At 38.4% G+C, this 13754-nt stretch overlaps 2 protein-coding genes across 2 annotated transcripts; both read left to right on the top strand.

Annotated features, from left to right (window-relative positions):
* The first annotated feature begins 1054 nt into the window (after nucleotides 1-1054).
* On the top strand, nucleotides 1055-2367 carry rln3a (relaxin 3a). Its single transcript, XM_069713483.1, has 2 exons — nucleotides 1055-1277; nucleotides 1751-2367. Exons 1-2 carry the CDS (start codon nucleotides 1118-1120, stop codon nucleotides 2032-2034), a joined length of 444 nt encoding a protein of 147 aa, XP_069569584.1. The 5' UTR covers nucleotides 1055-1117; the 3' UTR covers nucleotides 2035-2367.
* A 1249-nt stretch (nucleotides 2368-3616) lies between these two features.
* il12rb2l (interleukin 12 receptor, beta 2a, like) lies at nucleotides 3617-13428 on the top strand. Its single transcript, XM_069713547.1, has 15 exons — nucleotides 3617-3680; nucleotides 4106-4204; nucleotides 7204-7357; nucleotides 7485-7633; nucleotides 7806-7948; nucleotides 8171-8312; nucleotides 8822-8898; nucleotides 8983-9220; nucleotides 9838-10023; nucleotides 10245-10349; nucleotides 10480-10614; nucleotides 11235-11396; nucleotides 11531-11594; nucleotides 11927-12032; nucleotides 12796-13428. Exons 2-15 carry the CDS (start codon nucleotides 4132-4134, stop codon nucleotides 13138-13140), a joined length of 2079 nt encoding a protein of 692 aa, XP_069569648.1. The 5' UTR covers nucleotides 3617-3680; nucleotides 4106-4131; the 3' UTR covers nucleotides 13141-13428.
* The last annotated feature ends 326 nt before the right edge of the window (nucleotides 13429-13754 follow it).

The following is a 13754-nucleotide window of genomic DNA, read 5'->3' as shown; positions in this document are numbered from 1 at the left end:
TTTGTTTGCTTTTTATCATCACATTAATTACAAATTCATCATTCCCATTGTAATTTCCTAAATGAGCGACCTTTGACAATGTGGATACACAGATAAAAAAGTGTTTTATTTTTGTCTGACTCATGATATGACTTCTATGTTATCTGACTTTGAAAATGTCACTGGTCCTGTTGCAGTCCCTCTGGTTCACCTTTTGGCAAAGAACTAATAGAATAAGCAATTTTCAAGAGAAAAGAGAAATAATACAAACAGAAGTTATATGGGGTCATGTGTTGATTAAAAATTGCAAAGCAGATGTAAATAACTATGACATCAGTCAGCCTAAATCCCTGCAGTATGAGAGTGTTAAATCTTATTGTAATTAATGAAAATATAATGAGGTTTGAAAGGTTCATTATTCAGACAATACTTTTTACTTTTGAAAAAAAAATTACATTACAATGTTTCTTTTTGGGCTCAATATATTGCTTTTCATTGGTGTCAGCTGCCGACATCCATTTTGCACTAATTAAATATTATCAGGTTGTTGTTTTTTTCGCAGTTTGATTTGTTTTATATTTTATTGAGAACGTAGTCCAGATGCACACCCTGCACTACGATGTATGGCATGTGTAAGGAACTAGAGACCATAATAATTTATAACATGAAATTTACATGTATGTTTGGATGTTAAATACATTAGATAGAGAGTGAATTGTAATTGGTTAATATACAAACCAAGTGTTCACATGATTATTGAATAATCAAATAGTGCCAAGTGGGATTTGATTAAATCATTACACTGAGGGACATTGAAGGTGACAAAAGTGCGTCACATTCTGAAACACAATTAGATCATCGAGGCCCCTAACATATTCGTTAATTATGCCACCTTTGGTCTGCCTTTTGTCTCCATAAAGGTCTCTCACTGTATCTGGCTTTCAAATCTGTTCATCTCTCGGAGAAGGCCTGCATGCGCAGTATGCATGTCTCTCTTTCAGTGCTCCAAACCCCTTTATAAACCACGCCTGGGTCACCTACAAAGTCATGGCTCATGCAAACAGGGAGAGTAAAATCTTAGAGCTGGTCAAAGCAAAACATCTCGCATTTTAAAACCTTTTTTCTTGCTCCGGGTACTATGTGGAAAGCTATGGTATTGGCTCTATGTCTGTTCGTGGCTGGGGTTCAGCCCTTGGAGGACCCAACATATGGGGTGAAGCTCTGTGGCCGCGAGTTCATCCGGGCAGTCATTTTCACTTGTGGAGGTTCGCGATGGAGAAGGTCGCTTAGGAGTGCAGGTAAGACTGAAGGTGCTGTATCTTCACGATTACTGATTTTTGGATGTCTCCAATGTACAGCCAGTATTAGGATTTGATTTTTTGACTGTGTATAGCCAATAATTTGATCAAATTCAGATTCATACAAGTTTATTGATTCCAAGAGGGGCAATTACATGAAAATAAATATGAAACTAAGTGCGGAATGACAGACAGGACTGATTACTTATTTAAACACTCGTTGTTTAAGTATAATATGCTGGAGTCAGAGAGTCATAATTCTCATTTACAATGTTGGAAGATATAATATTTTGAACTATAAAACAAATTAATTTTTATTTGAGCCTCTAACCCAGAACTACCTAAATATGGCGGTGATCCAGGGACTTCTAACAGTCACTCACTCCATCATGTCATGTGATGGACAAGCTAGTTTTCAATCTGTTTGTCAGAGAAAAACTTTAATGCTTCATTTGCTCGTCTAACTTTGGCAGATCTTTCAGAGGACCCATTCAGCTCCCGTCAGGAGGATTCCTCAGAGGGCTTGAATCACAACTTTGTGCCAGAGGATCTCCTCCAAAGAAACACAGATCTAAGTTTCACATCTAGAGATGACCGGGAGGGAGTGTTTACCAGGCCTGTCCGTTCTTTCATTACTGAAGACATCCTGGAGGCTCTTCGCAAAGCTGACCGCAAAGGCCGGGACGTAGTGGTGGGTCTGTCCAATGCCTGCTGCAAGTGGGGCTGCAGCAAGAGTGAGATCAGCTCTCTTTGCTGAGGATCGATATATGCAGTCTGAGTGCATACACTGTATACATTCATAAACAAACAGACACACAAATATGCACACACTTACACTTCTGTTTTTCCACTTCTCATGACGTACATGTCATTTTATATCCAATGTGTTTCAGCTGAACAGTGTATGAGCTTTCTGAAGTGTATCAAGTGAATGTTTATGTGTGAATACACAAATGTGTACATGTTTCTGTTAACAAAATTCACATACGCTTTGTAAAGAACAGTCTTAAGTTGTTTTTTCTTTCATTACAAGCTGAATTGTTGATTCTGCAACTGATGAAAACTCAAGGGAATAAAATGCTTTGTTAAAATCACTTGACATAAACGGTCTATTAAGGTCTCATCTGATGTGATTGTAAGTCAATTTTTTAAAATTTTATATGATTTTAAGACCCATTACAACAACAAAACACTATTACAACAACCATAAACATGCCTTCCTTATGAACATGTTGACTTAACATGGTTCCTGAATTACTAAGGCTCAAAAAGTGTCTGCACATAAATATGCTGTTGTAGCATATTTTGCATTTCATGCATCGCCTACTTTCTTAACAACATACTTGTGAAGGTGGAAGAAGTGTTCAGAGCATGATGTGAAAATACCCCAGTCTTGCCTTCAAAATCTTTTCTGAGTGAAAATAAGTGTGAAAAATACACAAAGTATCAATGGTAAAAGTACTTTATCTGGAACTTAACTTTGGAGTAAGTAACATAACCCAATATTTTTTATCTACATAGTGTAAATTAATACTCAGGCGTTAGTGTGAAAGCAGCATTTTACTCTGCAGCAAGTAGTGGTTAATTTCATGGTTTTGGGCGGTTAGGAGGGATCTGAGATGAAACTTCTCTCTGAGGGAACTGCAGCCACCACAGTGACAGTCACAAGTAACTTTGCAGTTTTGTAAGGGATCGCAAGAGAAAAAGGTTGGGGAGCACTGTTTGGTTTAATCTCAGGGAAAATGTTGATATTTTGTTGATTTTTGAAGTGAAAGAAAATAGGATACCTAAATAATGCAACCATTGATACTGAAATATAAAAGAGGAACCTTTCTTCATCAGGCAAAAAAAAACAGTAATCATAGAATGTGCAAAGGTTTAAGTTAATCAGTATAGGCTACTTAGGAACACAAAATATGAATATACTTCTTACACAGTAACTTTTGCAAAGTAAAATTAGTTGATAGGAGCACAAAGATGTTCCTTTATTGAGCTTATAATTATTATTTTTTTAAATAGGCTACACTGTTATAGTGTTATAAAGTGCCTAAAAGTTCAGTATTTTAAAAAAAAAATGCTCTCAATTACTGTGTATCATACGGACAGACTGATTTCATCAGATGTTCGGTTAAGATTAAGAGTCACCTGAGCTTTTTCTTTTGGAGATATTTGGGGTCTAAAAGCCACAAACACGTTTTTGTTCCTAAAGCAGCCTGAGTCAACGAAATGTTGAATTGAGCGTATGCATGCACGCGCATTGACGTCATTGGTATTTCCAGAAATGGGCGGAACTATGGGTTAACTGTAAAAACAACTTCAACTTCACAACAAACTTCCTATGTAAACCGAGTTTCACATCGCTTCAGGATGCGCGGCAGGCATCTCGGTGTGCCTGGTAACGAGGTAATTAATTTCTACAACAGCAATCGGTCGCCAACGCTGAAGAACAAGACAGCGTGCTACAATTTTGAGACAAGAGCACTATTTAGATACTGTGGCTTACTTATTAGGATCGTTATCAAAGTGCTTTCATGTGCCGGCGAGCATACATCGTGATGATCGCACTTATATTTCAGTACTTGTGACACGAATGTGAGTTTGGCATATAGACTGTCGGCATGCAGGTTATTCATGGATAACGTGGTATCCTGTGCGGGGACTCCACGTGCTGCTGTTACGGCTTACCTTCAGTGTGACCAAAACACCGACCTTGTTTTTGGATTTGACCTGTCTAGCGGCTTCAGGCTGTAGCTTCTGATTAAAAAGGCGTTTTCTCCGTGAAAGTGAGTGTTTCTTCCATATTTGTGTTTTTTTTGTTGTTGTTGCAGGCTTTAAATGCGTGGTTCCAAATGTAATGGCCTCACCTAAGACAAAGTGGCTCCTGTCCATCTTGCTGGTCATCCTACCAAATTGTTGTGCTGTAGAAGGTAGGTTTGTTCAAAAGCTTGAGCACCAGCTACTCTAACAACACTGTGTTCAATTCTTGTTCTGTTGTTTCTTTACCCCGCTGTAAAGAGGCAAATGTTGTCATTGTTCATCCATTGAAGTTACATATAACCAGTGCTGGGAAGAACCTGAGAACATTTACTCAAGCACGTCAGTAAAGTTTGGTGGTACTTGTACTTACCCGAATATTTCCATTTGATGCTACAGTGACAGAGTAAATGTTCTCAGTTGCGCTCAAATCTTCAGATTGATACCAGTTAGGAAGTTTGACGTGAAAGCTGTCAAGTTTTAACTACATCACTTCCCTGAGACTTGTGCTTCAGTTTTTCCATTTGATGTTACTTTACACTTCCACTCCACTACATTTCAGAGGGAAATATTGCGTATTCTACTACACTACATTTGTTTTGACGGCTTTAATTACTTTGAAAATGACGATTTGACACAATGGATAATATAACAGGCTTTTAAAATAGACTACATCATTAAAGATGAACTCAGTGGTTTCCAAATCTGTTTGTCTTCTAACGTCTTACAAGCCTCTGTGTAGTTAGGGTCACATTTGTGGAGTTGTTAACAGCTCCACAAAATAGGGATTTTTGCCTCTTCACTTCTTTCATAGTTTAATTTCAATGAATGTTCAAATTATCAATTAGCTCAACCAAAAATCAAAGATTTGAGAAAAAGTCCAAAAGCTGAAACAGATGTGTGGATCAGAACTTTGTTTTTTCTTCTTTTCTCTCCCAATATTCATCTGACAGCCCCTCAGTTTTATTCTGATGTCCCTGGATATAAAACTGAAAATAAACTCAAAGTACCAAACTCGAATAAATGTTATAGCGCCATTGTCACATTTCTTACCACTTTTCTGTCAGCTGCATGCAATTGACTCTTATAAGTGAGCATGGTATTGGTATTGCTACTTATATAAAGTACCTGAAGTATTTTTTTTTTACTGCTTCAAAACTTCTCTCCACACTGATAAAGAATGAGCTGCGTGTTTTATGTGAGTAACATGTTTGACTTACATCAAGCTGAAAATATTTTTATAAATGGGGCTTTGTGTCAAAATGAGCAGGTTAATTGTTTCAAAGTTTTCTTATTCAAAGATAAACACGAGTTTGCATCATAGTCGGTTTTGAAGGGGAAGTGGTAACAAAGGAAGGGTACAGGCATTTGGACTCAAACTGCTCATTTCCTGCTAACGTTACTGTCATTCTGCTTCCCTGCAACGCCCCGTGTGCAAGTATTGAACTGATTACTGCAGAAAATGTGGAGGTGTACGAGAAAGGGGTGAATGTGTAAAAAGTAAAAAAAGAAGAGGTTTATGTGTGATAGGCAAATGCACATATTTTTGCTTTTTCTTGTGGTTAAGAACAGTTCCATCAACTGCTTTCTAACCCTTTTTTCATGTTCTCTCGTACTGCCTCTCTTTTATGTCTTTTTTATTATTACCATTAAATTAATCTTCCAAAAACAAAGTACTGAGTAAGCAATAGAATTATTAGAATTGACAGTAAATCACATCTGGGTGCTTTTATTCGTGAGCTTTGACCGAATGTTAGAGATTTCTAGCATCAGAGTGTTTCGTTTGATTCCTTCAGGCCTTGCACTGTATACATTTCTGGTACTTTTTTGGTGACATGTCATATCCTGGCAGTTTCTTACAATGGCTCAGCTTGAAGCTTTTTGTGACTCATGGGGAAAGCATTTTGGATTAGACATTTTGTCACTGGCCAAAGCATCACTACTTTTTTCCCCATGACATTAGACAATAGGTCTGCAGAGACTTAGGCCTGTTTATTCAAGGTGTCTAACATTGTTGTTGTTTCTTTAATCTAAATCTGTGCTCTTCAGATGTTAAAGGGAAAGGTAGTGGGTTGCCAGTTTGTAAGATACACCTTGAAACCAGTGCAGTTCAATACAAAAGAACAGCTTTGTAATAAATCCTACCTTAACCAGGGTTATATTGTTTTTGTAAAAACTGTGAAGAGAAAATGGGCCTCACGCAAGATCTTTGAATTCTTATCAAAGATGGATTCACCAAACTCTCTATAGTGCACAAACTGGAGGTAAATTGCTGCTCTGCTCTGTTTGTGGGGGAAAACTGGGCACTGCACAGCTTCCGTTTCTATTTAAGTCAGCAACTTGATGGGAAGAGGACGTCGTTGGTGTTTAGAATTAGGGCTGCAAATAACGAATATTACCATTATCAATTTATATGTAAATAATTTCCTTGATTAATCAATAAGCTGTTTGGTCATTAAAATGTTACTAAATGGTGAAAAATGGCGACCAGCTTTTCCCAAAACCCCAGCAGCAGCCTTAAAATGTCTTTGTCCCAACCAACAGTCCACAACAAAAAGATATTCAATTTATCATCACAGAGGAACCAGAAAATATTCACATTTAAGAAGGTGGAATCAGAGGTTTTAGCATTTTTTTCATTAAGATTATCAAAAAAGTTGGTCAATAATTTTCTGTCCATTAACAAAAATATAAATGATCCAATAGACTAATTGTTGCAGCTCTACTTGGAATATTTTCAAAATATATAGAAATTGCTACCAAGAACAAGAAAGGACAAATGTGGGAGTGGTTTACATGAGGATGTTAAACAGGATTTTAAGCAAAGTAGCCTATGAGAGGCAGTTAAAGGGACATAATATTATAGCTTACAGCAGGTGATGCATTGAGACCCTGAGCCAGCTGGCGGGATGAGACAATGTTCCCATTCATGACTGAAATACAAACTATGCTGAGCCATGATATTGATGATAAGGTAAACAGAATATCAATTTATCATAAAGTTTATTTTAAAATGTTTATTTGATTTTAACAATTATGGATTCATATTAAGGCATACTGTTCTCAAGTCACATGAGAAGACTCCACAGAATTGGAGAATGCTACAAATTCTGTTAAATCATACAATCATATAATCACTTTTGTTTTCATCTCTTACTCTTTGTTTCTCCAGGTGCTCCTGCTCCTCCGTCTCCTCCCTCTCCTCCCGAGTGCTCCCGACAGTGTGAGAAAGACTGTTCAGTAGAGATACATTGTATTTGGGATAAGAGGCTGGATCCTCAGAACCCCATTAACTACAGCCTGCACTGGAAGCCAGCACATCACGAGTAAACACAAACAAAAATATTCTTCGTCTTAGTCATTTGACAGCTTTCAACTTTAGGAGATGCCCTCTGAATTTGGTTCACTCTGCTCCTTTTGTCTTTTCTTGTCCATTCTTCTCTTCTCTGTCAGGGACGGGCCGTCCACCAGTGGGACCAGTTTAGGTGAGTATATCCATCGGGAACATCGATCCAATGGCGAGCTTCGTGTTTGGGTCCAGGCTAGGAACCAGCATGGCTCTGCCAAATCTGAGGACGTTGTCTTCAACACGGAAGATATCAGTGAGTCAGTCCTGCTCATCCGCTCATGAATACAGACCAAACCACCAACAACAGCAATAATACTAGAAGTTCTTGATGCCTTTTGAACATTCAGAATCAAAATGATTTAAATGGAAAAATGTGGGCTTGACTTACTTTATCTTCAAATTATGGAACATCTTTCTCTCTCTAGTCAAGCCACCCCCTCCAAAGTGCTCATCAAGCCATGAGGACCCATTTGAGATTTACTGGAGTAATCCATGTCATGAGCTGCAGAAGTTGATTGGAGTCTGTGACATCCGACATCGGACTGCAGAAGACCGACTCTGGCCTGAGGTGTATTTCATTTGGATTATGGCTTCCCTTTTTTTTTTCTTTCTCAAAAATCCCCATACTGTTAGTTGAAGTGCATTGACAATGCTGATGAATTAATAGATGAAGGCATGAATATCCTGAGAAAATTCAAAAGAGAATCTAGCATGAAAAACTGTATATTGTTGATTGATAAAGCGTTGGTCACTGAGCTCATGCCCACGCTTGTTGTTCCCCCCTATACAGTTCGAGGGTGGACTGCATGGCAGCTATACATTCATGGACCCCCGGCCCTGCACGGTCTATGAATTTCAAGTTCGTTGTTCCTGTGACAGAGGCCGGATGAGTGACTGGAGTGCAATCCATAGAATGGCAAGTGAAAAGCTGGGTGAGTCCCCGTTTGTCATGAAGTCTCCAAGATCAGACAAATATTGATATGTTTTCTTCTCCACGTTGTAAAATGTCTTTAAACATTGAATCGTTTGACACTTTGAGGAATATGATTTTTTGTTTTCTTGCCAAGAGGTCAGAAGACTGATGCCACCGTAATAACTGTACAATATAAATGTGACGTGACTATAGCATTTGGTTATCTTTTGTGAGGAACTTGTCTGTTTGACAGACAAGATGTAACATTTACAGATGCTGGTAGGTGGATTATGTTATTGGATCGAGCAAGGCGAGGTGTGTCCCTACTGTTGCCAGCCTTTGTGCTAAGCTTGGAAATGTCCAATTATTCCGTTAAATTGGCACATGATCACAGGAACAATCTTCACCTTGTAATCTTAGTTTCAATACAGTATGATGACAGTAATTATGTAATTATGAGCTCTAATGTTGCATTCATCTTTCTGGATTTCTCTTCCTCTTCTTGTCTCTTCTACCTCGGTTGTTCAGCCCCAGTTGGGGAGGTGGATGTATGGGTGGACTGTGGGATGTCCCCCACAAACTTTGACTGTTTCCTGGCCTGGAAGGTAAATTAAGGATGAATGTAAATAATTGTCTTTCCTAACTATGTGCAGACTCACCCCTCTCTGTCCTCTCTACATCCCCTCTAGAATCTCTCTTTTTCTCAGGCATGTGGACTCATTCTGGCATATGAAGTCAGAATTTCTTACAATAATGGCACTGAGGAGCTGATGAATGTGTCCATAGCCAAGCAAAGCAGCCACTTTGTGTATGATGGGATAAAATGGCACCTCAGCTCCTCTCTAAAGGACGTATCATCAGTCGGTGTATTGGCCTACAATGCTGTGGGTCCCACAGCGTCTTCCTGTCTTGTTATGCCAATAAAAGGTATCAGTTGCGCAGACTGTCATAAAGGAATGGAAGGTTTTGTGACAGGGGCCTTATTCACCAAACATCATCATAATCATTTTTGTCTTAGAGTAATTTACAAAGCATTTTAGAGATAAACATAGCTTCAAAGTCTGAGAGAGGTTTGTCAGTCAGTAGAATTACATCAAGGATTAGAGATTTGTGGAATCAAATCTTCTAAAACATTTGTTGATGAAACCTGTATTTCTAACGTACCTTTATTTCAATTTAATGTACTTTTAGCATTTTAATTTATTCAGAAAAATATTTTCAATATAATCTACTCTAGCTCCTTTTCAGCAGCTGCTGCTCGCAGCTTTTATTTGTAAGGAGGATAAGACGGTTGATGAATATGGCCCCGTGACCTTGTGCTGTGATGCAATTAATGCAATTTATTACATTTCTTATAGGTTTGTTGAAACTGAATTAAGTTAAAGTTATAGTTAAGATAACACTTATTGTTTTAAAATTCTGATTTTATTTGGAAAATACTCACACGGTACCCATTTGTATGATCTAATTCTCAATCCTCCAATTTATATTTCTCCTTTTTCTGTGGCTCAGCAGGGCTAACTAAGTGTTTGTCTCTTGCTCAGGTAAAGCAGAACATGATCAAGCTATTCAGTTCAAGATGAATGAGGAGAACCTGACTGTGTTCTGGGATCTGCCTTCTCAGTTCTCTGACAGCCTGAGAGAATATGTGGTGCAATACAAAGACGCACTTGGCCGAGAGTTTGACTGGATCAAAGTGAACAGAACACAGACAACAGGATTTTTTGAAGGTCGGTTTGATTTGGATACTCAATTAGAAAAGATCACTACAGTATACAACAACGCTGCCAAAATATTTTAAGCATACACAGTCTTCCTAGGAAGTGTCAAAATATATTATATTAAATCAATTATTATTATTTTGAATTGAAAATCCTCCCTGGAAATGTGTTTCATAAACAGGTTGGACTTCGGCTGCCTCTTTTTCTTTGGTATGTGTCTCCACCTACAGGTCACTTTAAACGTTACACACCGTACATGGTGTCTCTGTTCTCAGTGTCTCCTAGCGGAGAAATCCGTGAACTCTCATCACTGATTGGATATTCTCTTCAAAAAGGTCAGAATGTCTGCATTCTTCTTGTGTCATCCTTTCAAAAGATTTTTTTGTTAGTGATTTGAGCTAATTTTGACCTCCTCATATTAAATGGAAGACAAACTTGTAATCCTCATTCTTTTTCCTCAATCAGCTCCGTCCACAGTGCCATCGTTTAAGGTGATTTCTATTGCTGCCACTGATGTTACCCTGTTTTGGGAGCCTGTTCCCCTCCCCACGCAGAATGGACATATCTTGTACTACCAAATAGGAGTAGACACCCAAAAAGGTACATAGCAACAATATATATTACAGTGTAGCATAATCATTTCTAGGGAGCACAGATAGCCAAATGATTTTTGCAAAGATAATGTTTTACGGTGAGTAAAGAAATCAATATGCAAGTGTAGAATAATAAAGTATTAAATACAGTAAAAGAATAAAAAGGGAGGAAACAACAAAAACATTTCTTTGGCTGTATTTGTCAAGAATTACAGAATTCCTCCTATGAATCTGAAACATAATGTCTGAGCAAAACCACTCATATCTTAGAGTAGGACTTTTAGCAAGAAGAACTATTCCTAGGAGAGAAAGGGACTGTTTTACAAAACTTCCAGCTGCAAAGTAGAAACGATGCAAAATGTTTTAGGAGTGGTCAAATCTGTCTGCATGATCTATGTATGGGCTTTATGTTACATTTCCTAAATGCACTATAACGAATATCTATATACGGTATATCAGTCTGTTTATATATTTGAATAATTAGCGTAATGAGGAATTTCCTGCGCTGAGATGCTTCATAAATATGAGCCTTGCTTTTTTTTAGCACAGTAGTTATTTACATGTGTCGTTACCAGTCTTTTCCACTTGGGTTCCATAAATTCACTGCAAACAATATGTCTCTCATAGTGTACAATGTGAGTGCATCCCCACAACATAAAAAGCACACTTTTGAGCTGCTGCATCTCAGCCCAGGCCAGGAGTACCAGGTGTGGATAAGAGCTGTGACTGTGGCCGGGCCCGGAGAAAATGTCACCACTAGGTTTGAAACAAAGCACCACGAGGATATTGGTATGACATCACGTCTCAACTTTTTCTTGTCTTTGTTGGAGAATGTGACATAAAGTTATACGAGTTTATAAGTGGTGGATGAATCGTATTTATCACACTGACACGTTGATAATTTACGCTTTGTCTTTTCTCAGCATTCTTTGTACCAGTCCTGACAGTAATTGTTTTGCTGGTTATCATTGTCATTTCTTTACTCAGGTGAGGTGCTTTTTTTTTTTAAACATCTTTCTGACTTCTGCTATAGTTTTTAAAGCTCTTTTGTCCTATCTCTCCCTGCCACGGTACATCACATTTGTTTTAATTTTTGCTGGTAAATACTTTGACCATGACACAAGAATTTGCGTCATCTGTTCTCGAAGAATCTTTAATAAGACCAGACATTATATGTATATATAATGTTGATGTGAACATTAAACCTAAGAATGCATTCATGTACATGTTTTTTTAAATGACCTCCAAGATTGTAGACAATCTATTAGAATACGAAGAGTGTCTGTCTTATGTCTTTGTTGCTGTTATGTCTCATCCAGTGTTTATCGAGGAGAAAACAAAGTGTGTCCACTGATGCCTCGGTGTCTTTATGTGAAGGTGCCAGATCCAAGCAACAGCCACATCTTCAGGCAGATGAAGTACCAGGTGAGACTGACCTAAAACATATCTGTTCTCTGTGAACCTTGGTGTATTTCAGGAGCAGGGTATAAACAGATTTTTGATTCCAGACAGACAGACAGACCTACCTACCTGCCCGTAAAGGGGGATTTTTTGTTTTTGTTTTGTTGCTACAACAGCATGGAAACAAACATGGGTAAAAGCAATAAAAATGATGATAAAAATAGAGGTAGTAAAAATATACAATGTAAAAATGTACAGTATATCAAAATAAAATAGTTTTTTTTTTTAAGCAACAGTGTTAATGATGTAGGGCAGATTTGGCCAGAGGTGAGTTATTGTACAATCTGATTGCAGTGGGCAGGAATGATCTCCTGTATCCGTTCTTGTGACAGCGTAGCTGGATGAGTCTGGTGGAGAAAGTGCTCTGCTGTCCCTACAGTAGGTGGTGGAGAGGGTGGTCCGGATTATCCAATATGGATAATAGTTTCCTCAACGTCCTCCTCTCCACCACCATTTCCAGACTGTCCAGTTTGCAGCCAATAATGGAGCCGGCCTTCTTAACCAGTTTGTTAAGTCTGTTGGTGTCGCCGGCTCCAATGCTGCTCCCCCAGCAGACTACTGAGTGATTCTGAAGGATGTCATGATTTTACTAGTTCATTGGTAGCTGCTTATTCCATTAACAACTACATGCTTGCTAATATAGTCAAGTCCTAGCTCCTGTGTTGTCACTGTGTATTGTCAAAATGCAAAAATAATTCTCTAAGTTCTGTGTGTGATCTCCTTTTAGAACAATGAACCCTTGACTTGGAATAGCTTTCCAGTCTATGAGTCACATACCAAGATCTCTGTATTGGAAGTTGTGGAAAGGAAGCCCCAGCCTTTTTATTCCGATGGATCATCGCCAGTGGGGGGAGATTGGTGCTCACAGACAGACTGCCAAAATGATCAGAAGGACGATGCTGTCTCCGAGGGGTGTGGCAGGACGGACCACAGATGCAGAACAGAGGATTATAGCAAAATGGTTGACTCTGATGACAGGGAAGATTTGTGGAGCTCGTCAGAGGAAGAACAGTTCACATTAGGTTACGAAAAACACTTCATGCCAACTAGTTTGGAAATACTGGAAGTTTGAGGATGTCTCCACATCAGATCATTGACATTCATCTCAAGGTTTTGTTGTTTTTTTAACACGTGGAAAAATGTCAATGGGGAAATGGTAATTTTAGGCAATGACTGTAACAAACAGGCTTCCGTAGCCTCTCTCTGCTGGACCCTGCAGGGCACACTCAGGTCATAGAAAAGATTTTGTCTGCTCAGCCAGTCTCTCTTTCTGTATGTCGGCTTCCAACTTTTGTATTTGTTTGTTTTGGTTTTTGTTCTGACCACGTTAGTTTGTTTCATTAAACACTGCTCACTTTGGGTTTTTGTGACTTTTTTTTTCTTCAGGTAAAGTCACATGCAGTCACCCATTTTTGTCCTTTGTTCAGCTGTATTGTGAGATTATAAACCAAAAATGGTATTTTTGGAGGCAAAACATTTCCTGCATGTGCAGTAATTTGTAATTTCTTTGTAATCCACAACTTAATCAAGACTGTAGCCCCAAGATAAGTGACATTGATAGCACCTGCTCATATACATGATCATATGTATTGGACCTTAAATTTTGTGTAGAATGTTAATATTTAAAAGGAAAAATCCACCCTTAAACACATTTTTATTCCACTGCGATGTCCTTAGGTACCACTG

Source organism: Brachyistius frenatus, unplaced genomic scaffold, assembly GCF_029030835.1.
Source record: "Brachyistius frenatus isolate BFR_SWC_R1_liver_20210118 unplaced genomic scaffold, ASM2903083v1 Contig_119, whole genome shotgun sequence".
Classification (NCBI taxonomy): Eukaryota; Metazoa; Chordata; class Actinopteri; family Embiotocidae; genus Brachyistius; species Brachyistius frenatus.
This window is presented reverse-complemented; position numbering and strand designations above follow the sequence as displayed.

Coding starts and splice junctions, on each gene's coding strand:
- rln3a (XM_069713483.1), top strand. CDS start 1,118: ATGTGGAAAGCTATGGTATTGGCTCTATGTCTGTTCGTGGCTGGGGTT. Junction 1,278..1,750: donor AAGGTCGCTTAGGAGTGCAG/GTAAGACTGAAG, acceptor TAACTTTGGCAG/ATCTTTCAGAGGACCCATTC.
- il12rb2l (XM_069713547.1), top strand. CDS start 4,132: ATGGCCTCACCTAAGACAAAGTGGCTCCTGTCCATCTTGCTGGTCATC. Junction 10,350..10,479: donor TGGATATTCTCTTCAAAAAG/GTCAGAATGTCT, acceptor TTCCTCAATCAG/CTCCGTCCACAGTGCCATCG. Junction 11,397..11,530: donor AAAGCACCACGAGGATATTG/GTATGACATCAC, acceptor GTCTTTTCTCAG/CATTCTTTGTACCAGTCCTG.